We start from the raw sequence: 26,860 nt of genomic DNA on the forward strand, positions 1-26,860 counted from the left end.
TATTAATTATATGATAAATGTATAATAGTTATTAAATAATTAGTTCTGATACGATCCAACGCAATTTAAATTAAAAATTTTCCATATTGACGTCATCTGATCTGCAGACACCAAATGGAAATGGCAGTCCCAATCCATCATCCACAGAATTCAAGGAAACAATAGTGGAATTCTTGACCACCTTCTACAAGCTTTTCTAGTAATGCTTCACAACAGTCAAAAAGCAGGATTCACATGTTTTCCACTTCCTACGTTTTTTCCCTTTTCATTACACCTATAAAAATAACTGTAGGGATAGTTATATTTATATTTCACCCTCTACTCTATAATCAATTTATATAAATTCTTTATATGTTTTTTTAATAATTATACGTACATCTACTGGGAACATGTGTATTATTTGTACAAATCATTCGTATTTTTTTTCTTTGAAAAATTACATATACATTTTTAAAAATATCAACATCATTACACAAATTATTCTTATGTTTTTGCTATCGGAATGATTTCTGTGATTATAACAAAAATAGAGGTGATTGTATAATTATAGCTAATCTTGATTTTGAGGATATTTGTCTGAATTTATTTGAAAATACTTATAAACTCATAAACTAGATAATTTCCTTATTGAATTTTATAAAACATAAAGTATTATCATATAATTAAATTATTAAATATTTTATAATATCTTATAAGTTTTGAAACATTTCTAAATATTGAAAAGAGTTTGTAAACTCGTAGATGAGCATGTGGCCTATTGAGCCTTTTTTTTTTGGGATAATCACACTTTCCTTTCTTAAAGTTTGATATAATTACACATAGACTTTCTGTGGTTTGAAAAATTATATTTAACATCTCTAAAATTTGCTTTCGTTTATCAAACGAGTCCATCCGTTAGTTAAAATTTATCGAGTTTGCTGCTATTAATAAAAAAAAATTAGAAAAAAAATCTATATTACCCCTGATTGACTTATTGCAGGTCATATAAATCTTTTTATGGCTAAATTGCCCTCATACATCTTCACCGTTATAAGGGTAATTTAGACCGAAAATAATTATTTTGACAGTAATAAGTGAATCGATGACAAATATCATTTTTCATTCAGTTTTTTTATTAGTATCAACAAATTTAGTGAATTTTGACTAACAAATGAACTTATTTATTAGACGGAATCAAACCTCAAAGGTGCTAGATGTAATATTTTAAACTAGAGGAGGCTTATATATAATTAAATCAAATCCCAGAAAAGAGGAGTGTAATTATTATTATTAGTTTTTTTAATCTTTATTCTCTAAAAGTAGAATTACTGAAATTTCAAGTGAGTTTCTTAATATATTTCTTTTAAGAAAAGATATTTCCTTTGATTTTAGAAAACATGCAACTCAATTGGGATTGAGAAATGTATGAGTTCCAAAAAGGACTGTGGTGGGTGTGACTTATGAGACACGAGAGTGAAAGTCTCCCTTATTTTGGTGCATTTGCTTTTTCCATTGTCATTCTCTACTTCCCCCAAAGGAATCCTCTCTAGGGTTCCATTATTATTATTATTATTATTTTGGTACTTACAACTATGAAATTTGATATAATGATGAATATCTTTTATTATTTAAAAAATTTTAAGTACGTTATTGATATTTGATAAAATTATATAATTTTTGGATGGAGGTTTGTAATTGTTAATTTTGCTGTTAATATACTTTTTTTTAAGTTGAAAAATTATAGAAAAAATATCAGATAGTAGATTGAAAAATTGTCAAAATTACCCACTTGGTCCAAAAGAATTTAGAAATTTTAAAAAATAAGTAAAATAATTATTCATAGTCTACAAGGATATAAACTCACTATAAAAAATAGATAAAAACTTAATGGAAACTAATGGATTGGACTGGTTATTTTACTGCCATTAAAATTTAAAAGTATTAATAAATTTTCAAATAAAAATTAGATATTTATAATTATTCAAATCTCATAGTAACTTATTGTAATTTATCCATTTTCTTAAAAGTTGGAATTAGAATTTGACTTTTTCTTGAAACAAAAAAAAAAAAACCGAGGTGAGAAGCCCATCAGATTCACCGGTAAATCCAAATAAAATGGTACAGTCTCTTTCTCCATTGGCCCAAATTATTGCTCGAGCCCATTACCATTTCTAAGGCCCATCCAGAAACTATCACTCTTTCCAGTTATGCTCCGACTTTCTGGACTGGGGATGTGAAAACTAAAAAATGAAAAAAAGAAAAGATACTCCGTGAGTTTTGAGCTGAAACTTGAAAGCTATTTCCTCTAATATTAATTTATCTAAAAAAATGTAATAATTTTCCCTATCATTTTCTTAAAAAGAAAACAAAAAATCCTTTATACTACTCTTTAATAGCATAGATATGGATCTTATTAGAAAAAATAAAATAGCAGAGATTAAGAGATAGTTGCAATAACTTATGTTTATGGTGAGAATAAGTTGTAAAAAAATTATAATTTTTATTTATATCTGTAAGCGTTTGAAAATAAAAATAAAATAAATTTGAAGTTGAAATTTTTGAAAAAATAACGCAATATTTACAATTTTATGGATGAATTGCAAAAGTTTATAGAAAGTTGTTTAAAATTATTGGCATAAATAAATTTAATTTGTGTAATTTAAAAGTAAAAATAATATGAAATAAAAATGAGAAAAATGGATAAAGGTTGACGCAAACACCCTTTTAAACTAAAATCAACAACTCCAAGTATCTAGTAAATTCAAAAGAAAGAAAGGGTATTTTGGTAAAACACCAAGATAGACCAAAACATTTTCAACTGCGAAAACGCTTTTCCCACCCAAAACCAACCGCCAAAATTGCTCTCCAAATTCAAAAACCGCACTGAAGTGCATTTTCCTCTCTTATTAGTTATTACTGTTACCAAATCCCTCACAGGCGCGCTCACTCTCCACCTCCAATCCTCCTGCGCTGTCAAGGTTCTGAGGTACGTGCTTGATTGTTTTTGATATGTGTGATTTCCGCATCTTCATTGTTCAATTTTTTCTTCAATAGGATTTAATTTTTGGTGCACCGGCTGTCGTTTGAAGGATTCTAGCTTGATGAGTTTTTCTTTTTGTTTGTTCCGTTCCGTGTCTTAAGTTGTTTCTTCTTTTCTGTGTTGGTGATTCTATCGTCTAAAATAGTCAGATCTAGGGTAGAATTTGACAGGAAATCAGACGGAAAAAGCTTCCTGATAATCTGCCCCTTTGAAGTAGTAGTTAATGTGAAGAACGAGTGGAAAAAGGTGGAAATGAAGGAAGATGTTGCGGTACCTAGTGCAAAAATCTAAAGTTATTTAAAGCTTTCCTGGTTTAAGGAGATCATATAAGCTGCGCAACAAGTAGAATAATTTGTGAACTTAGTCATGCATTTCAACTTTATCTATGTCTACTCATTGATTCAATATTAGCTAATTTATTTTTACTCGATCTGGTAGCTAAGGCGAGAAAATGGCCGGAAAAGGTGGCAAAGGCCTTGTTGCGGGCAAGACTATGGCAGCTGCAGCAGCTAACAAAGACAAGGACAAGAAAAGGCCGGTTTCTCGCTCAGCTCGTGCTGGTCTCCAGGTACATAAATACCACCTTATATTGATTATTTCTAAATATGTTAATTCCTTCGGCTAACAAGTTCTAACTGGCAATAACTTATTGATTGATGATATACTGCTGGTTAATTAATTTGTGGATGAGATGAGGTAATTGTTTAAGTCATTGTACTGACTGCCTTGCTGAGAAGTAGCTTTTAAATTGTTGCCGTATCTTGCATCTAGCTAAGCACTGGTGCTGCTAAACTTGAGTTGATTGTTAACGTTTTGCAAGTGAATTAGTTTTAGTTTGAATCGAGATTTATTTTCACTTGTCAGAGTTGGGAATAATTGTGTGTCACTGGTTATGGTGCCATAATGGTAACATATGATTGTATCATATTTGATGGATTGCCATGTAATAAAGGAGAATATTTGAAGCTGTTGAGAGTTCAGTTTCTTGATATTACTTATTGTATTCTTGTGGAAAGAACAATGGAACTGATGTAGAATTGTATCTTTCTGCAATAGATTGAATTGGGAAACTTTGTTTCTCTTTCGTTGCCCTCATCACACTCAATTTCATAAATACTGTCTTCAACATTAGTCTTTTATTTACTTCAAGTTCACAACTTGTAACTTACACAAGCACTATGGCGGCTCAGTTTCCGGTGGGTAGAATTCATCGTCACCTGAAGTCAAGAACCAATGCTAATGGAAGAGTTGGAGCCACAGCAGCAGTTTACTCTGCTGCAATTCTTGAATATTTGACTGCAGAAGTGCTTGAGTTGGCAGGAAATGCCAGCAAAGATCTGAAAGTTAAGAGGATAACACCAAGGCACTTGCAGCTGGCCATTCGTGGGGATGAGGAGCTCGACACCCTCATCAAAGGAACCATAGCTGGTGGTGGTGTGATTCCACACATTCACAAATCTCTCATCAACAAAACCACCAAGGAATGAAACAACTGTATTGACTCTTAGTGTCTATTTATCTGATGAACAATGTCTATGTTTGTATTCTGCTTTTATTAGGTTAGATTAGAATGGAAGTGGTGTAGTTTAGATCAATTAGTTGAGCCAGTAGCTTTATTAGATGTATTTTTCTTTGACATTGAGTCTCATTATACATCTGTCTCGCGAGTGCTAATATTTCTGTCGCTTTCTAACCTCTCTCATTTCTTGATTCTATACGTTTCATTACGAGCGTAAGTTGGTAGTATCCATGCATGTAGTATTCCAACTCACTCACTTTGATCTTGGATCTAATGGGTGGGGTCGTCTTGCCCAACTTAATTTGATTGGGCTTGCAAAAGAGCTGCATATGCCGGCTCAATTGCCTCTTCAATTAAGGAATGCGCGTTCACTTTATTGGTGGAAATAAGTGAGAATAAATTGGGATGAAAAGTAGAAGATGATTAGCTAAGAATTATTTGTAGCTTATTTATTCTTGAAAAAGTGACTTGATAAGAAATAATTAAACTTTTATTATGATTGATAAAATGAGGGGCAAATTACTATCACATCCTTATGCCATGTTTACTATGGCCAATTACCCTGGTGCCTAAGCTGCAAGAATGCAGCAAATCTGTAAGAAGAAAAATGGCATTTTCCTCCTGTTATATTTTCCAATGGACTTCACTATGCCTAGACCCTACTGCCACCATCCCCGTCCCAGGTCCTTGTAACCGCCGCACTTCGCCACTTTCCTCCGGCTATGTCTTCGAGGTGTCCAAAATCTATTGACAACATCACAATTGGTGTTATAGGTGGTGGGTTTGTGGCCGCGTGCTTGCAGTTATGCTCTCCTTCGCTAACCTCGAGAAACGACGGCAAATGGAGGCGGAGAGGTGGGCTGAGGAGAAAAGGAGGTGTGCTGGAAAAAATATGTGGCCCAGTACCAAATGGTAGGCCCACCCACTTGGACGGCCCAAGTCCATGACCGACGACACAACCCGACCCGATCGGACCGGACCCAACCCAACTGCTGAAAAATAAAACCCTAATTCTACCAGTTCATTCAATCGGTCTCTCTATCTTTCTCTCTCTCTCCCTCTTCTTCTTCACTGTGCCGTTTCTCTGTTTTCTCCCCCCTTCTTCTCATTAATTTTCCATGGCTTTGGGACTTCAAGCACCGCCTTTCTCCTGCAACTGGAACCACCATTTAAAGTGGTCGGTTCTTAGGATGTGGAGAACGAAGTGTGCAAGAAAGAAATTTGTTTTCTTCCTCCTTTCTTTGTCCTAAAGTTATAAGGTTCGGGGTATTGTGTGTCAAAGGGCTTAGTGCCAAGCTTGAGCAACCGTGGGTGTATTTTAGGTTGCCGGTCTTTATGAACGTGAGTAAAGCCAAAATACGGATCTGGCTCACTGAGCCTTGTGTGTAGATTTTTACTGCTTTAATATTTTGCGTATATTTCGATTTGTAAATTTGTAATTTGTTTGTATATTGTCCTTGGCCCCTTTAAAACCCCTAGTACTAACCCCAGGGTGCAAACGAGCTTCACTATTCTCAAAAGCAACATATTTGCCTTTACGTCGATCTTTCAAGTCTTTGCACTTGCTGCGCATTCAACTTCACACGAAGATCCTCATAATTAGGAATAGGCGTCCGTTGACTATCCCTGTCCACCGGCCAAACCGGGGCCTTTGTCTTGTGCTTCTCACAACACTCATCCTCAGCATGTCCCAATTGCTTACAAGTCCCACATTATTTTGGAAGTTGCTCGTAAATCATCGGTCGGATAATCACCTCTGTCCCAAATCCCAGATTAATCTTTGTTTGCGGCGGCGCAAGCAGATCAATTTCAACACATACGCGTACTACACTAGGACGAATCAAAAGTGTCCGTAGAGACATCCGTCGAAAGAGGTGTCCGAGGTGTCCCCGACAAACAGGCAATACTAAATAAGGCATCCCGATCAAAGAGCTAGATCAAAAGTTCTAGTAGGCAAACATTGGTGTCCATAGGGAAGCCTTCCACAAACCAAATCAATTTAATCCAAAGTTTCGTACAGTCCTCCTCAAGTGCAAACTTGATGAATACATGTCTAACATTAATAGCCCTTACTGAAAAATCCCCATGAAATCCCTGAGCAAGTATCCAACGATGCAGATTTTCCATGGATGGATAGCCATAAGAATATTTTCGCACCAAGGCATAATGGAATGGCAGAGATAATTTGGCAATTTCGTCTGAAGAAAATTGCAAAACCTTCACCCCCTTATCCCGTGGAAGAATACCCATCGACCGAAATAGTCGATACACTGTTGAAGAAGTATAATGTCATTCATCAAGTTTCAGCCGCCTACCATCCCCGAACAAATGGTCAAGTTGAGATTTCTAACCTTTAGATCAAGTCCATACTAGAGAAGATGGTGAACCCCAACCGAAAAGATTGGAGTACAAGCTTGGATGATGCACTATGAGCTTACTGAGCATAAGGCATAATGGACTATCAAGCAATTCAACTTGGTAATAGATGAAGGAGGAGGACAAAGAGAGTTGCAATTGCAGGAACTTAAGGAGATACAAAATGATGCCTATGAGAATTCAAAGATTTACAAGGAAAAGGTCAAAACATTCGATGATCATCTCATTTCCCGAAAGGAATTCACTGTTGGGCAAAAAGTGTTATTCTTGCACTCTTAACTCAAACTCTTCCCCGGTAAGCTACATTCCCGATGGGTTGGACTTTTTATTGTCACTAATACTTTTCTTCATGGTGCAGTTGAAATCAAAAGTCTAACCACACACAAGGTGTTCAAAGTGAACGATTATCGGCTCAAACCATTTTATGAGGATTTTCAAGCACCAGCTATAGAGAAGATCCAACTCATGGAGCCCACCATCGTCTAAGCATACCACCTTGAGTCTCGCCAAAGACATTAACGAAATACGCTATATGGGAGGCAACCTATGATTTCTCTATCCTTTCACCTCTTCTTTATTCCATTTCACTTAAGTATTGTGGTTATTTGGTGTTCATATTGAGTTTTGCAAAAGCGTGCCCACGTCTAAAGATTCATACAAATATGTCTAGACTCTCCGTCTAAAACAGATATCCATAGCTAGGCGTGTTCACGTCTAAAAGATATGCATCGCAATAATATGTTTGACAACATTGCCACACACCCATTTTTGTTTATATACATACATGTATTTATATATATATGCATATTTATTTATTTTAGATAATATAAAACAAAATACAATATTTTAATAACATCAAAAATTAAAATATGATATATTGACTAACAATTCTAATGTATGGTGAACTTCGAAATAAATGCATTTTATTTAGTAGATATAGAAATTATAACGATAAAATTCATATGAATTATATTAAATATTTATTTATAAAATTGATATGGATAAAAATTAGCTTTTCCAAAGAAGTCCAAGCGGTCCAAAAAGAAGAAACAAACAAAGGCCCATGGTACCTTTCAAGAAGCCTAGGAAATTCTATGCCCATAACACCACTAGGAGATCAAGGATGTCATAGTCTATAGTTTAATTAGACAGGCCCAGACAACCCAAGAAGCTTAGGAAGAGAAAAGGAGGCCTAGGACATCTCCTGACTCGGAGCCTGGTTTAAGCCTGACAAAACATTTAGCTCAAAATCCCTACACACGTGGCAGCCCACTCTCCCACGTGGCATCTCATCAACCTATATGGCAGCAGCCACCTTGGACCACATCAGCCCTAGCAAGGAAAGGGACTCCCTTGCAGCTAGGACTCCTAGCTATGGATAAGAGTGGTCTATTTTTTATCCTGACCATCCTTACCAGCTTCCGCAAGAGTCTCAAAAGGGGGATAGACCCACAGCACACAGGGGCACTCTTCTATAAATACATGTTTGGTCCCTCCAGGCGGGAGACACCTTTTTCACTCCTCTTTTACTCTTTAAACTCTCTTCTCATTATCTAAACTATCTCTTAACCTCTATCTGAGCATATTATTACATGTTCTTACACTTTCAAATTTATTTACTATATCACGATTTTCAGTCACATTTATTTACTTTTTTACTTTATTCAATCTAAAATTCAATACTAATGTGGGCGTTGTAGTGCTAACGCCTTTTTTGCAGGTCGCCTTTCCAGGATCCATATACGCTTCGGCCCAAACTTCGAACAATAGCCTATATCCATGGACTCGTGCGTTTTTAGCACGCATCAATTGGCGTCGTTTGTTGGAAAACAGAATTAAAAAAGTGAGTAATAATGGAAACACCTAGCAACACGTTGAACAAGCAGAAGACCATGGAAACAGCTGGTAGGGCCCTACCCCTGCAAGTCATGCTAGGGACACCCTTGGCCCCCGCTAGTAGTACGATAATCCTAGGACCTCCCAAACACACTGATTGAGTCTCCACGCCTCAGTATCTTCCTCAGAAAATAAACCTTACCCCCAGGCAGGCATCCTTCACGGAATAAGTTTTGCTCTTAGGCAAGCATCCCCCTCAATGAATAAATCTTCACATACAAGCTTCCCTCAGGGAATATCTTTAATATTTTAACTAAATAAGCTTGTAGGTCTACTTTATCACTTTCAACGTATTAACATGTGTCTTCTTGTAGGGATTTCATGAGGGAGACATCTCAAACTTCTTATATTAATGATTTGTCCCTAGGCAGGCACCATCTCATACCCCATCTTCCACAAAGGCACAGAGACTTTCCTCTATGGAGTCAACCCAACCTTTCTTCAGGCAGACACTTAGGTTCTTCTTTGGGGGACTTGTAAACTCTGTCCGGTGCAAACACCTAAGCCCTCCTCCATGGAGGAATCTAAGCTCTACTTCCGACGGATACCTCATTCTTCCTTCGAAGAGGTTCCTAAGTCGAAATCTTCACTTATTATAGTAGGTGGGCTATTGATGTAGATAAAAATTAGCTTGCCAAAGAAATCCCAGCAACCAAAGAAAAGAAAGAAACAAAAGGCCCATAATACCTTCCAGGAAGCATAGGACATCCCACGCCCATAATGCCACTAGGAAGCCAAGGATGTCTCAGCCCACAGTTTACTTAGACAGGCCCAGACAACCTAAGAAGCTCAGGAAGAATAAAAGAGGTTTGCAACATCCCCGGACTTGAGGCTGGAGACATCGCCTAACTCGAAGTATGATTAAAGCCCGACAAAATATTCGGTCCAAAAAGTCCCGCACGTGGTAGCCTACTCTCTGAGATGACATCTCATCAACCCAAGTGTCAACAACCACCTTGGACCACATCAGCCCTAGCAAGGAGGGATTCCCTAGCGGCTCCTTGCAAAGGAGGGGTCTCCTTAGACAAAAAAGACTCCTACTAAAGCACTCATAACTGCATATAAGGATGACCTACTTCTTATTCCAACCATCACAACCAACTTCTCAAGAATCTCGGGAGGGAATAGATCCTCAACAAACAGTGGCGTTCCCCTTTAAATATGTGCTTGGTCCCTCTAGGCGCAGAACACCTTTCTCACGTTCTTTTTACTCTTTAAAATCCTCTCCACTTTCTAAATTATCTCTGAAACTCTATCTGAGCGTATTATCATGTGTTCTTATACTTTTAACCAAATTTTTTCACTATATCACGATTTTCAATCACATTTATAATTCTAATATATTGTGAATTTTGAATATAAACTCGATATAATATTGAATATGTACTTAAATAATATTTATAAATAAAAAATAAATAATAAAAAAAGATATGAGTTTGCGAATTACGAGCAAAAGGAATCAAACTCGAGGTCAAGCCGGCTCTGCTCATTGCACCCCTACCTTAAACTCTGCTTTCAAGGAACATTAATAATCATCTTTTCAAGCTAATTATTTTACATAAATTTTCATTTCCACATACTTCCCAAGAAATTCTCCTTCAACTTTGAGGAATCGTAAAGCCAATCATAATTACCCTAAATGATAAATGTGGATTCATAGAGCACATAGATGTAAGAAAACAAGTTCGAATATAATCAAGAAAGAAAATTGTTTATTAGAAATGAACTGAAAATATTCCATAATCTACTAAAAAAAAAAAAAAACAAAACAAAAGTGATTAGGTAAAGGCAAAGTTGAATTATTTTCACATAATAACCAAGATTCCGTACTCATCTAAACCCTTTTTCCATCCAAAAGGTTAAAAAATTTACCCACCCCCTCAAAGCCCATTTATGACCTACTCCATGTTAAATTTTCCTCCAGATAGGCAATGGATATTTCCATTTGTATGTAACCTTCAAGATCAAAAATTCACTACCATTTAATAACACACACACACACACCCACACACCCACAATTTGGTCAAGATTTAGCTTCTGCACAAGGCCCCAAATTTAGCTTTAAGACATTGACATCTTCTCAAGTGTATCACAGAAAGTAGAGGCTTTCTTTTTACACACTTCTGGACTTCCACCTCACAAATCTTCATTCATCAATACTCCCCGGAGAGAAGTGTGTACTTAGCAATCAATTAAAACCAAAAGTACACAGCAGCTGCATGTGCTATTGCCAGACCACTATCCATTGCCCACATACCTCTCTAGTTATGATAGGGACCCTCATGCCTCCTCTTTTTACAGAGATTCTTGGGGCTATTTTTTTTTTTTAAATTTAATTTTTTTAAATTTAATTTTTTTTAATTTTATTTTCCGTTTGGGCATTCAAGTTTTGGAATTGTTAGTTAGCCAAAGCCATAATCTATTTCATTTCTAGTGGGTTGAATATTGGGTTTGTTTGAGTACTTACTATGCAATGGAGAATTATGTCATTAATATTTTTTTAGATAAACCTATAAAAAGTTCATGTAACTTCAAAATTAGTTTTAAGGTGAAAAATGACTTGACGAGCTGAAATAAATGAAAGATACCGATTGATGATATTAAAAAAAAAAAAATCAATTTAAGGACCCATTACAAAAATAAAGCAAAATTAATAAAGGTCACTTATCAATATAAATACACAAATAATATAAAGGTATTTTCAAATAACTTACAATTACATTAGTTAATATATGAGATAATTCCAAGTATATTTTAATTAAAGAGGCAACAACAGAAAATAAAATCTAAATATTTAATTATTTCTCTCTCTCTCTATATATATATTATGAACGATGTATGATTAACAAACCGATATTCTTCTTAATTATTATATTGATACAATTCTCAAAGTATATGTGAGAGTATATATCCCATTTATACCTAAAGGTAAAATAAAGAACAAAACCTCCACCATGCCCAAAGAACATAAGATAAATATATATAGTTCAATTAGGCTCATGTGTAAACAAATTTGAAATTCTAAAATAATATACAATAGGTTGTCACGCTAGAGAATATTTGTTAGACGATCGCTCAATTTAGGGAGTAATTATAATTAGGCAAAATTTCACTTTTGGTCCCACTAAATAGGGTCATTCTCACTTTTGGTCCCGCGCTTTAGGTGCTCAACACTTATAGTCCCAAAATCCTAATTTTTGAACACTTTTAGTCCCACACCGTTAAAAACTGACGGAAACGGCACGTGACACGCACGTGCCGTTAGTCAGCTGGTATGGTCCATGTTGGTCAACGGCAAAATATCACTTTTGGTCCCACTAGATAGCGTTATTCTCACTTTTGGTCCCACGCTTTACGTGTTCAACACTTATAGTCCCAAAATTCTAAGGCCCGTTTGGTTGTGTTTTCATTTTCATTTTCAATTTTCAACATTTGGAAATAGGTAGAAATGCTTTATTGGTTTTTGTGAAAAAACTGATAATATATTTGGATTAGTTGTTTCCAAATATAGGTATATAGGTGTGAGAATGTTGAATATATGTATATGTATTTTTGATGTGTCAGAAATTGGTTATAAGGGTTGACCAAATTGATTGAACATTTGTGTCTTTTTCTATTCATATTTATGTATAGATATATACATATATATTGTGAATGCCAAATATACTTTATTCAATACTTTATTTAAATAAGTTAGGTCTAAATTAAATAAATAATTTAATATGATCAAGACATCAACAATATAATTCTGTTTATATTTTCAATTTCAATTAAAATATTTTTTTTGATTTTATATATATCAATAAAATAGTATTTTATATTAAGGTGCAATATAAATTATTTAACACCTTTAGACCCACTCTGTTAAAAACTGACAGAAACGGCATGTGACAAGTCACGTGCCATTAGTCATAGGGGTGGCAGATGAGTCGAGCCGACTCGACTTTGAGCTCGAGCTCATGTTTACTTGTTCACCGCTCGCGAGCTGGTGAATTTTTTTTTTTTATATATTGTTTTTAATTTTTTTATATATTTAATTTTATATCTGATATTTGATCAGTTTTATAATCTAAATTGATCGTATATTATAATTATTAATTAATATCATCTATTTTATTTTGTATAATAATAAATTATGATACTTTTATTTATATATTTAATCTTTATACAAAAATAAATCTAATCAACAACTTAGCAAATTATAATATTTTTTATAATTAAAATTATTATTTAATATGATATATAGAACTTTATGTTATATTTTAATATATATTTATATTACGTTAATATTTTTTAAATTGACAAGTAATTCACTTATGATTCTTTATTATTTATAAATTTATGTCAAAATTTAGTAATTCTTATGAATTAATCTAAAAATCATAATAATAATAATAATAATAATAATAACAAAAATAATAATAATGATGATGATGATGGTTGAACAATTCTAATTATTATTTTTATTAGATATATAATGAGATTAAAAAGTTTAATCAATAATTAAGATATCTTAAAATTTGGGCACCTGATTCATATGAAATTTAAATATATACAAGATTGTGTCTATTAGATCATATCAGACGGTATGATTTAAAATCACATGGCCTGATTCAACGATACACCGTCTTGAATGATTACTCTTATATTTCGAGCTCAACCTCGGTGAGCTCGTCGAGCTTGAGCTCAAACAAAGAACCCTCTCACACTCAGTTTCTTTTTCCTTCCCAACCTCATTCATGGCGGCTCTTAGGCCTCTCTGTCTCTCTACATTTTACCATACCAGTGATATTTGACTGAGAAGTTGCAGGATTTGGTCTAGAGGATGACTCAATGAACACAGCTCAAACAAAGAACCCTCTCACACTCAATTTCTTTTTCCTTCCCAGCCTTATTCATGGCGGCTCTTAGGCCTCTCTGTCTCTCTGCATTTGCATTCTTCTCACTCTCACTCACTCTGCTTCAGATGTTGAGTTGCTTTTGATGAAGATTAAGCTTTCACTGCAAGGAACCGCCGAGAACTTGCCGTTGTTGTGCTGGAATGTCTCAGTCCCACTCTCCATTAGGGTTTTGGGACTACAAGTGTTGAACACGTAAAGCGTGGAACCAAAAGTGAGAATAACGCTATCTAGTGGGACCAAAAGTGATATTTTGCCGTTGACCAACATGGATCATACCAGCTGACTAACGGCACGTGCGTGTCACGTGCCGTTTCCGTCAGTTTTTAACGCTGTGGGACTAAAAGTGTTCAAAAATTAGGGTTTTGGGACTATAAGTGTTGGGCACCTAAAGCGCGGGACCAAAAGTGAGAATGGCCCTATTTAGTGGGACCAAAAGTGAAATTTTGCCTTATAATTATCACAAACATCAGGAGATTTAGTTGTAATTTACTTCACATATTAATTAAAAGGTAGTTTCAACTAAATTATAGTTCCAGGCTTCCTTTATTTGTGGGATGAGATTTAAGTGGTATATATAGATAATTTTGAATTGCAATCCAGCCATAGTCGACTAAAGTAGCGAGTTTTAACTACTAATTCTGGCCCAATTCAAAATAAAGTAAACGAAAATTTAAAAAAATAATTAATAGGATATCTCAATTAATAACTCGAAGTAAAAATGACCTAAAAATAATTAACAAAAAAATTATATATGATTAAGAGCAATATGTCGTAATATATTATTGATATGCATCTAATATACGCACATGTGTTGAGAATTTATATTAAATAATTAAACATCAATAAAGATGATGGGATATAAAATTGAACGAAAACTGTGACAGATAAAAAAAGAAGTCAAAATTCTATGTCAAAATAATGAAACAAAAAAATCCAATGTATGTGTGTGTTAATAAAGATTATTATTTTATCCGAAAGAGTGAGATGCTTGGGGATGAGATGGGCCATTGTCAAAATGAGAGGGGACGCAGAGCCCATAATGGGAAATGAAATGAAGGGAGCCCACATGAAAAGGATAGTGTGCAACACCACCTCCCAACCCCCGCCTTATTTGGCATCAATTATTAAAGCAATGAAATCATTATTAAAGATATAAACTCATGCAATGACAAAACCAAGACCCCACATCCACATCACATCCAATTTTCTATTGCACACTTATATTTCACTTTATATATATATATATATATTATGATTTATGTGCATAATTTTTTTCTTAAATAAGATTAATGATAAAAGTTTTCTACGTATGATGTGTATATATATGAAATGATATATAAGATGCAATAGGAATTGCAAGAAAATCCATATGCATCTAGCATCCCGAGTCCCCACCAGGAATAGTGATTGCAGAAATACAATAAATAAGTCCAAAAAAACGTATATGCCCTCTAGAATGAGCGCATCTTCTTGAGCGGGTCGAGTTGGGTCGCACCCGACCTGCCTGACCCGAATTATCAATTCTAAATCTCCTACCCATTTGATGACTATTTAAACGACACATGGCTTTAGCACATAAGTCTCTATAAATATCAGTAGAGCCATTGCACAAGGCATGTATTACTATCACATCCACTCATTGACCACTATAACCTCAACCTGATCAATACTTACTTACATATCAGAGAGTCTTAATTAGGACCACCATAGAAAATCTAACATTTTGTGTTTTCAGGTCAACCATTATTGATTTCAATTCGAGAAGTAACAAAGACCCATACTCCAAATCAATGCCAAATCATCATCGGATTATTGACAAATTAGCTTCAGATCGTGGAGTACCTCGACCCCGATCAAACAGAAACAAAAACATCATCCCCTCTTACTGAATTAACATGGGTGTTTTAAGTAGGTTAAATTTGATACATTAAACCGACACCATTATTGGTGTAAGATGGGAGTTGAATCATAGTATTCCATTAATATCTGAAAAGGTGCTTATGGCCTCCCCCACTCTACAATGACTGCTTTTGTTCCCTCACATGGTAGCCCCATTTTCACACTTAGTGTAGGTCCGTTTTTATCCTTCCACAGCTCTAATCATGCATGCAGATAGATGGACGTGAGTGAAGTGTGTATGTATGTTGTACACATATACAAGGCTTGTGAGTCTTTGCATCTACATATTATAATATCATCGTCTATAATAATTAGCATGTGAGTACAAATTCATATGAATAACGTAACCAAATCTTTCAATAAGATGGATTTCAATTCGTGTTTATTATAGACACAAACCAAAGGATAATTGTGTGGGCCGTCTACAATTTTAAGACTAAAGTCAGCCAAGTCGTTATAGTGGTGTTTTATTTTTGATAAGTTAGATCATATGTGTTAAAGATTGGGTGTTGTGGATCTAATAATGCTGTAAAATTCCAGGCCAATTAAACCTTAAAAAATATGCGGATATTATAGTTATTTTTATGATTTCTGGGTCTTGCATTTTCATAAATTTTTGGCTCAAATTAGGTTCTGATTCAAATAAACACTCACTATAAGTCTGGTAACTCCAAATATTTGCCTTAATTTGTTTTGGAAGTTTTGGTGGTGTTTTGAGATGTTTTGATACAGTGTCTCATTTGTTTTTTATCCAAATAAGTCTACACTAATTATAGGTACTACAACTAAAAAAATTATATACATACCCGTACATATGTATAAATATATATAAAAGAGACATGATTTGACAATGAACAATAGTTTTTGTCTCCCACTAAATAACATCAAACATACTATACTTATTTTATATTATCTCAAAAAATAAATCCAAACATATACACTATTTCTAACACATACTTATTTATTTTTATTTTTCTCTCTCTATCTCCACAGAACACACTAAAATAAATTAAAAATAAAACCAAACATAGTTGTGATATTCTAGTGAGGTTCAGATTCACGCCAAAAAACGCAAACCCAAGATCTACCCCATTTTTTTTAATATATAGACTTATATATATTACTAGTTACTAAAAGATTATTATATTAAATCTAAATTCTTAAACAAATTTATATATATCCACTATATAAAAAATACAAAACATAAAATTAGTTAAAGATATTGTTTGTATTATATAATTTTTTTTAATCAAAAACTATGTTAAATACCTAAACCTAAAATGATACTATTTATTAGGAAAAAAATAAAACAGAATAAAAACTTACATTAAATGAATTATAATACAGACAATTGAAGGGTAAAATAAAGGAGAAAAGAAAGATGGGACGATGAAACGAAAAATTAATTTAAAATAGGTTTAAAATATCAATATTATTTCATCAATTTGAACCAAAAAATAGAAGTTATTATGAATGAGAAAATAATAGTATAAGAACTTATTTGATCGTAACAAAATATACATATATATATATATGAGGAATTTATGTGATAAGATAAATAATAAACTAAATACAATGTCGTTAAATTCATACCAAAAAAATCTTGTTCTTTTCATCCAATATTTAACGTTTAAACAGTCATATCATTTAAATGCATGCAAAAACTGCATGAGTCCTAGATATGGACTATTCTTTAAAGTTTGGACAGAAGCGAGTGCAAAACCTGAAAAGGGGATCAGTAAAAAGGGCGATACCACTCTGACGCCCATATTAATATTGAATTCAAAATACTCCAATTTCCATATTAGTATTGGATTCGAAATTAAATAAAGCCAATAAAATAAGTAAATTTAATTAAAAATCGAGATATGGTGAATAAATTTGATGATTATACTTAGATAGCGCTTAAGAGATTGTTTAGAAAAGTGAGAAGTGCGTGAGAGGGGTGTCCCCTGTATAGAGGACTGAATTTGTATTTATAGGGGGAGTGCCTCCATTGGCTGGGGGTGTATCCCACTCCCAAAAATTTGTAAAACTTGGTTGGAATGGTTGGGATAAGGGATAAATCATTCTTCTCCATAGTTATGAGTGCTTTAGTATGAATTCTCTTTGTCTTGGGAGACCCCTGGCTTGTGAGGAGTCATAACCATCAGGGAATCCTTCAATGCTTTCGAGGGACACCTTGAGCTGACTTGTCCGAGGTTGCTGCTGACACCTAGCCAACTGGATGCCATGATGGAGTGTGGGTTGCCACGTGTGTGGACCTTTTAGAACAAATATTTTTTGTCGGGATTTAACCATGATCCAAGACAGGAGATGTCTCCGGTCTCCTTTCCTTTTTTTTTTTGTCTCTTTGGATTACCTTATTTTTATGAACATGATTAGCCTCCCCCCGCCCCTCTAATGAGTGGAGATTTCGACAATGATTAGAGTAGATGTCTTTAGAGGTGAGGCTCGAAGGAGGAGCTTTATTCTTTTTCTTTTTCTTTTATCGAATTCCTGCAAAGAATGTTAGTAGCATAAATATGTTTAGAAAAAGAAGAGCTAACATTGTGCCTGTACAAAGCAAGACTTTTTATGAAGGTGCCTCGATGGAGGAGGGTTTAATGGATGTCTTTTGTGCCTACTCCGATGTAGGGTATTATTTTTCTGCAAGAAAATATTAAATAATAAAGACATATATATTATGAATAGGTCTTGCATGGAGCAAAAATTATCGTGCCTCCTCCTCAGAGGGCTTAATTCAGGGGGGGGGGGGCCTTGGAAAATGACTTAAGGACCTTGGCGAAGGAAAAATAAGGTGTCCGCCAGAAACATGGCTTAGATGCTTCCACAGAGGAGGACTTAGGTGCCTGCTCGGATAGAGCTTACAATTCCCCAGAGAACAACCTAAGTGCTTGTATAGCACCCTCTATCAAACAACGGCTATATCTCCCCTAAATATCATACTTAAAATAAATCCTGTTTATATATATATATATATGTATATAAATATGCACACATCATCCCAATGTCACAACAGACACAGTCAACCCACAAGATTATACATACATATGTGCATATTCCAAACACCATAAGATAAACCATCATAAGTGACTCCCACATCGTCCATATTTTCAATTTCTCTTTATACATTCAAAATGTAAGTTGTATTTTTACTAACGTATGAGGAGAAAACAGCATACTCGGCCAACCTGACTGAATGCAATGTTTGGATCTAGCCCTCGATAGACAGATACTTCAAAATCTACTCTTGAAAAATGTTGGCAGCCAGAGAGTCCATCCATGCTTACAGGTCCGCCTTGAACTGACTGGTCCGAGATGGCTGTAGACACTGTCAACTAGATGTCACGGTGGAGTGTGGGCCTTCTGGACCAAATGTTTTATTGGGATTTTAACCATAGTCCAAGTCGAGGAATGTCTCCAATCTCCTCTCTTTGGATCAGTTTATTTTTATAAACATCATATTTTATACAAATATTTAAGGCTAAATGCCCTTTTTCATGTTTTGCATAATTATTGCATATACTTTTGGTGTGAGCTTTGGGCATATATAATATAAATTTGATAAAGTGGGACTAGAAAGTGGGGGTCCACTTTGTTGCTCGGGTTCAAACACATCCACCTCAAATTCATTCCGTTGCCATGTTTAATCAGACGCACCCTTAATCTCACAACACAAGTATATATCTAATTTCGTCACATGGTAACACATGGTGTACACCAGCAACATCGCACATGCACCCAAGACCAACACCTCTCATAGTAAAAAGAGCTCCTCGGATCTTCATTTTTGTTCTTTTCTTTTACAGCTTGCAGAAGTTAAAAAGTGACCGTTAGAGATGTTTCGCATTAATCAGCATTAATTAACAACTAAGAAAGAGAAACAAAGAAAACACATCATTACACATCAATATTACTAGTTCTCCAAGAAATTATACTACTCCAAAAGTTGAACACAAAACCCCCTCTTCTTTCTTCTTTATTTCACAGCAGAATTTCAGAAAATCAACTTCCTCCTAGGCATCACGGATGATAATGTGCCACTAAACGCCAATGCAGCAAGATCCCCGATGGCCTCACAGATCAAATCCTTGAATATGAGTCGTTCGATGTCCAAAACCACCTCCGACATCTCCACCGGACAATCTCCCCAGCCTGTAATCGCATCTCCCGCTAGGTCTTTTCTCAGGACACCACAAACGGTCTCAAACAAATCCTCAGCACTGTCACGTTCTCGAATCCTCTGAAACTCCAACCAGACCTTATCAAGGGATGGCTTTGTGATGTCAACAACCTTCCAAGGAGGCAACCACCTGTTCCTGTCGAGAATTTCATTGATCGTGTCGAAAATCAGCTTCCTTTGGAGCCTAGAGACTTTGGAAGTATCATTCCCCTTGAGATATTGCTGCTTCTCTAGTAATAGAAACACATCAGAATCCTCAGAGAGATAATGGGATGCTCTCAGGACGTCCGAGATGTATACATAATCGTAGTCATCCGATGTTTCCATGCATTTCGACCGGATAGGCGAAATCACGGGGCTCCATGGTTCTTCTTCCAGTTCACCAGATTGATCTGTTTCCAAGGATTCAGATCAGAGCCTCTCTTAGAACTATGAACATTAATAATATTTATTTCAAGACGTAATAACCAAACTGCTGAAACAAGAAACATTTCCCTGAAACCCTATTCCACTATCATTTTCATATCATGGAAATGCCTTAATAAAATCCGAACCAAACACCCCTCTCCTTCATGTCATATGGTTCTTCTTTGAGTTTAAGGACAAAAATAAGTACACACTCTCAACAATAAACCAACATCCAGTCTAGTTATTAACCAGGCTTCTATACCCGAAATACATAATATGCTCCCAACACCAAGATTGGAGTAGGCAGCACCAAAATTCTTGGACGAACAATGTTCAAAGATTTTTGGATTATATGGACTGAAAATTTCATGATTCGAGTTTATAAAAACAATCCCATTTTATCACACCAAAGAGTAATGAATTCCAACTGTCTCAAGTCAATCATAGTTGCAGCATCATCAGCTCCACCATACATATTGGACAAAATGCAGTCGTCTGATCGATGCCGATGGCAAAGGACGATTCCCAATCTTGGGGCATGGTCCCACTCCACGTGACTTACCTACACCCTCGTCACATGCCACATTCCCCAACCCCCACACCCTGCCCTATACCTATATCTAAAACCCTTTTCCATCACTTCTCCTCCAATCAATCTCCTCCTATAATTAATCGCCCAGATTTTAATTACTTCAGTCAGTTAGTTGCAGAAATAGTAGCTCAAGGAACTACGAAATCTATAGCTTACCCAAAAGTCAAACTAGTGGAAATTCTAAATCAAATTATATAAAAAGTGCAATATATTTAGAGAAATTTATTTTATAATTAATTTTGTAACAACGAATTTGATTTGAAATTTTTTTTTACATCAAACTACACCCTAAATCCCTAAACTAGAGGTATCTCTAGCGTACAACACCCATAACATCCATCAAGCCTCTAAATTGTGGCATTATAATAAATTTGACTATTTGATAATGATGTGACATGTGATAAGCTAATTAAACTCAAGTCAAATGAAAATAAATATATATATTTTAGTGATTGTACCTTTGAAATCAATAGTACGTTTGGTAGTAACGGGAGAAGGAGTCAACGAGTCGTCCTTGTAGAAGGAGGAGTCAAGAACAGACACGGGGCTGGGTTGCATGTCGGTTGCAGCCATCTCGGCTATGCTGTGAAGCAGCTTATCGCACCTCTCCAGTAAACTCCTTCCCTCCTTGTATTCCTCAGCTTTCGACCTCTGTGTGATTCCCAATTTTTGCATTTTAATTAAACTAGTTAATTAGGGATTGATGTTGGTTTAACGAGTTGATTAAGATGTTAATGACGTATTACCTCTGTATCCGTGGATGTAGTGATACTGCTTCCGGAAATGGATGAAGATTCATCCTCTGCGACGACAACTGTCGTGATCTTATGAATCTCGGGCGTCCCTTTCTTGCTCCTAGGTGATCGATTGCTGGCCGTTGGATCCGGCCCGGTTTGTCTCGTGTTGAGTTTCGGTGAATGAACTGGAGAGGCTCTGCGATTCTCCGCCAACTCGTTGGCTCTGCTCTGAGTTTCAATACTCAATGGCTTAGGTTTGACCAGTGAGTTTGACCGCCTCGTGCTCGCATTGCCTTCGCTGCTCCGGGTAGTCGTGCTTGGACTTCGACCGGTTCGGGCAGGGCTCCGTGCGTTTCGTTCCCTCCGGGGACTCACCGACGGGGAGGTTTCACCAGCGATGCTGTAATTCCGGCGAACGCCACGGAATTGATTTCTGCTATTGGATGGCGAATAATCAGTTCCCATCCTGCGGCTAAGTGAAGGTGATGACCTCGAAGGTTTCATTAGGACGATTGGTGACTCGTCATAAACAATGTTCCGGTGGCGGATTTGATTCTGCTGCGACGGTTGTTTAGAGTGCAGGAGTCCTTTGAGTTGCAGAGCTTCGAGGATTTGTTTCAAGGTCTCTAAATCTTTTGATGGCTCGTCTATTCCTCTCATTTTCAATCTCTTCTCAATCTCTCCATAGATTGATACGGTCTGTTTTGGCTCTGGGAAGATGTCCCCAGAATCGAAGAAGCTTCTGCGGTGCTGCGGAGCTCTCCATGGCGATGTAGAATGGCAGCCTCTGTTCAATCCTTCAGGTGGTTCAGCTTTAATAGCATTTTTGACTGAATGGTTCCTTGGATCTGCATAATGTGCGTTCACTGGTGCATTATCTTTCTTCGCATTGTTTGGAAGGGCATAATGCGATTGAGTTTGCTGCTTTGGGTAGAAATTGCTGCCGTCTGCGGTAAATCGAGATTGAAAGAGCTCTTTGGAGACCCTCGATTCAGATGCGGATCTCCGGAGCTCCGGCTTCTTTTCGGGCTCAGAACAAGATGAATCTGGCAATGGCTCTAGGCCCATAAGCCTGGCAATGACACTGGGAGACCGGTGGTGTTGACCTCCATCAGTCGTATCACTAGCAATACTCTCGCTACGATTCGCCACAGATAGAATGGAGGTAGTTGTTCGGATCTCTTTCGGGTGGAGACTTCCCTTTGCATCAGTAGTAGCTCTGCTGTCCAGTGACAGTCTTGGGGCTTCCTTGCAGAACTTCCACGAGGACCTGGTGCCTTCTTTCAATTCGAATATCGGGAGAGGAAGAGGCGACTTAGGCGGCACCTCCGCCACCACCGGTGACCGCACCTCTGCCTCCGGAGTCTGCTTTGACCTTTGTGGGCTCGGCGACGCCACTCTGTGCGGCGGTAATGGCTTTCCCGAATCCCTCGAAATCTCCGGTGACGCTGGAGCTGATTTTCCCGATTCCGAAGCTGTATCAGCAACCTAAAAAATTTACAAACAAAAAATATGAATGCAATAAAACATTGTAGATGATAGAAGAGAAAATAAAACGTATGGAAAACATACTGGTGAAGGCGGGAGGCGCTTGGCTGAATAGAGGCGTTTTCCGGTCAAAATCTGATGGCGATCAAAGATTTGCAGAAAACCAGCCATACAACCCATTTGTTTCTCAATCTGTTTCTCCAGATTCTGCTCTTTCACTAACCCTGTCGTCATTCCCGGTTGCTCGCGTCACTTTCCAGTAGCTCGTTCTCTCTCTCTCTCACACACACAAATACACACACACTATTCACTGAAGTTAACGTCACATTTTTGTTCAGTTCCTCTTTCACTCACTCTCTGAGCTCTGAAGGCTCTCTCTCTCTCTCTCTCTCTCTCTCTCCTTTTGCTGCTTTTGTGATTTCTCGGCTAACTCCCGCTTTCTCTCCCTATTTTAAAGGGTGGAAGGAGTAAAAGTGAAAGTAGGGCTTGGCTAAACTCACGGACTGGTTACTTTTGTCTTGCTAACAGTGCCAAACGGGCTTTCAACTGTTGAGGAAATGACGTTTTTGGGTACCTTAAAAGAGAGAGCGTACATAAATTTTAAGCACTTTTATTTCTCGCTATGCGTTTCAGAATTGGCTGTACCTCCGCCTCACCGTCCGTGGGGTACGCTCTCTACGTGTTAGCTTCTCATGTTGCTAAAACTCCCAAGGAATAAAGGAAAATCCTACATGAACAAAAAGAACAGAAATCGTCATTACATTGGGTAACGGGAACTTAAATAGAAAACGTGCTTTTGCTCATCCCTTTCACAAATTTTATTTTCTTACCAAGATTTATTTCTGAATAATTTTGCAGTACTATTTTTTCATCTAAAGTAATATGATGTGACATCTCCCTTTATTTCTCTGCAGCACTCTTTTTCCTCATAATCATAATCAATTACATTAAACTATAAAAATTAATTAATTAAAAAAAAAATTACACTCTCATTTCCTAAAATTTAGTGTAATTACACATAGATCTTTTATAGTTTGAAAAATTATATTTAGTACCCTTAAAATTTACTTTTGTCTAACAAATAAGTCATTCTATTAGTCAAAAGTCACCGAATTTGTTTATATTAACAAAAAAAAACTGGGATAAAAATTTATGATTATCTTTTATTGACTTAATACTAATTTATTATATGTCAAATAAATCTTTATGAACAAAATTACTCCTATACATCCTCAAATGTTAATGAATGTGAGAAGGAATATTTTCACCGTTATAACTGTAGTATAGTCTGGAAATTTTATTTGACCTATCAGTAATAAGTCAATTCAGAGTAAACATCAATTTTAATTCAGTATTAGCAAGTTAAGTGAATTTTGATTAATAGAGGGACCTACTTATTAGATATAAGCAAACTTTGGGGATACTAAATATAATTTATCAAACCATAGGAAATTTACATATAATTACACTAAACCTCATACGAAATGAGCGTAATTGTCCCTAACTAAACTTGTACTAATTAAGTGCTTCAATAATCATAATCTTAATAATTACTATTATTTTGTAACAATTATTATTAACATGATTTAGTGACATTAAATATGCATAAATTTATCACTAAATGAAATCAATGACACATGATTTATACATAATTTTTGTTCCTAATAATTATATAATAAGAAAATAAAATTTATTATTATTTAATATATACTTTTAATTATAACTTTAAAATTATCACTTGATATTTGTCAATAATATCGTATTTTCTTGTAGTGACGTAGGATGACAACTAGTATATTAGCTACTAGTTTTTAGTCCCAATATGAATGCCATTCATTTAACTTAATTGCACAGCATGGATCTGAATTTATATTTAGTGAAAAGATTGTGATTCCTAATTGAAAGCCTAAATGAGCAGCACATGGACCCTAAGCCTAAGGAATGAATATTTGGTTGACCTCATCCACCATCAACCATCAACCATCATCAACATTTTAACTACTTTATCAAGAATTTAGCTTTTGGGTTTTCAAAATTTCGAGGTATTGGTTTTAGGGTTTATTTAGTATTTTGGTATAGTAATTTCTAATTAGATATAATATAATTTTATATAAAATTATGGGATAATTACACTGTTATTTCCTGAAATTTGGTATTGTTATACTTAGATCTCTATGGTTTGAAAGCAATTACATCTAATACTTTGATATTTGTTTTCATATAATAAATAGATCCATTAGTCAGTTAAAATTCAAAAAATTTGCTGATATCGGTAAAAAAGATTGAGTGAACAATATATTTACCCCCACTTGAATTGTTATTGACTTATTGCAAGTCAAAATAAATATTCTTTAACTAAACTATTCTTGTACATCTTCACAATCTAATGCATGTGAGAAGATACACCCCCACTATTACAAATTTAGTCAGAAAAGATATGTTTGATTTACAACAAGTCTTTAAGTCAATCGGGAAAAGAATATAGATTTTCATTCAATATTTTTGGTAATATCAGCAAATTATGTTAATGTTACTAACAATCAGATCTAATTGTTATAAAGAGACAATCAAACAAACATCATGAGTATTATGTGTAATTTTTCAATCAGAAAAAATACACGTTTAATTACACCAAACTTTAAAAGAAATCCTAAAAATTCATTTATCTATTTAATTTTAATTTTTGTACCATGAGTAGAATCCAATTGAAAGATCCAATTTTGATATTGTGTGATGTATTGTTGTGATTTTAGGAGAGTGTTGATTTGGGGGTTGGGGGGGGGGGGGTCCAAAAATGAGTGGAACGACAATGTTAAATGGTGTGGGATTCAACTGAAAAACTGTTGCTGGCAAGATCACAGAGTTTTGGTTTATGGGTGAAAGAAACAGTAATGTATGCCAGCCAGCTTCGCTTCTCTTCTCTTCTTAAAGACCGCATTTCTCTGACACTCACCACTCTCCCTTTGAATTGCTGTCTCCATCTCCATTTCCATTCCATGGATTTTGTACCTTACTCAATTTAACCCCATGCATGCTTCTAATTCAACCCCCCCACCCCCCCCATCTATAATATTATTTTTTATTTTTTTTTCATATGATATTTGATGTTATTACACATAAAAATTTTTATGATTTTATTTGATAAATAGATTCATCAATTAATTAAAAATTATCGAATTTACTGATATTGAAAAAAAATCAAATGAAAAATCATATTTACCCTCAATTGACCTTTTATTTTCTTATTGTAAGTCAAATAAATCTTCTCTGACAAAAGTACCATTATAAGAGTAAAAGCATGCCTCTTCACATGCATTGTCGTATGAAAATGTATAAGGATAATTTGATCAAAAAATATTTATTGGACATGAAATATGCCAGTAATAAGTCAATTGGGGACAAATATAGATTTTCGTTCTTTTTTTTTTTCTAATATCAATAAATTCAAATAATTTTGACTAATCGGGAGTTTTATTTGATAAACAGAAACAACGTGAGAGGTACTAAATATAATTTTTTAGATTATAATACATTTATGTGTAATTGTAACCAAACTGAAAGACAGTATAATTATTTCTTTACATGCAAGTTACATAATTAAAGTGGGATTCTGAAAAATTGATTATTTATGAATGTCTTTTTTTTTTTATTAATACATTATATAATATATTAAAATTATTGAATGTTTATCCACATTTGAAGATAGTAATATGATAGAATCAAACTTATTGTTAATTGATAAAATAATAGAGTTAAAAAGAGAATTTGAAATTCAATATTATATTTTAAAAAAAACTTTATTATTTGATAATAAAATTATTATAGTTAATAAAAATAAG

At 35.1% G+C, this 26,860-nt stretch overlaps 2 protein-coding genes across 2 annotated transcripts; one reads left to right on the forward strand and one right to left on the reverse strand.

Annotated features, from left to right (window-relative positions):
* The first annotated feature begins 2,808 nt into the window (after positions 1 to 2,808).
* Positions 2,809 to 4,721, forward strand: HTA11 (histone H2A 11). Its single transcript, XM_011084291.3, has 3 exons — positions 2,809 to 2,965; positions 3,458 to 3,587; positions 4,210 to 4,721. The coding sequence occupies exons 2-3, from the start codon at positions 3,471 to 3,473 to the stop codon at positions 4,504 to 4,506; spliced, it is 414 nt and encodes a 137-aa protein (XP_011082593.1). The 5' UTR covers positions 2,809 to 2,965; positions 3,458 to 3,470; the 3' UTR covers positions 4,507 to 4,721.
* Positions 4,722 to 19,455: 14,734 nt separating this feature from the next.
* On the reverse strand, positions 19,456 to 23,465 carry LOC105165317 (protein LONGIFOLIA 1). Its single transcript, XM_011084290.3, has 4 exons — positions 23,106 to 23,465; positions 21,543 to 23,021; positions 21,255 to 21,447; positions 19,456 to 20,188 (listed from the first exon to the last, which is right to left on the reverse strand). Exons 1-4 carry the CDS (start codon positions 23,253 to 23,255, stop codon positions 19,611 to 19,613), a joined length of 2,400 nt encoding a protein of 799 aa, XP_011082592.2. The 5' UTR covers positions 23,256 to 23,465; the 3' UTR covers positions 19,456 to 19,610.
* Between the last annotated feature and the right edge of the window lie 3,395 nt (positions 23,466 to 26,860).

The sequence above is a fragment of the Sesamum indicum genome, linkage group LG6 (assembly GCF_026168435.1).
Source record: "Sesamum indicum cultivar Baizhima isolate 11 linkage group LG6, ASM2616843v1, whole genome shotgun sequence".
Taxonomy (NCBI): Eukaryota; Viridiplantae; Streptophyta; class Magnoliopsida; order Lamiales; family Pedaliaceae; genus Sesamum; species Sesamum indicum.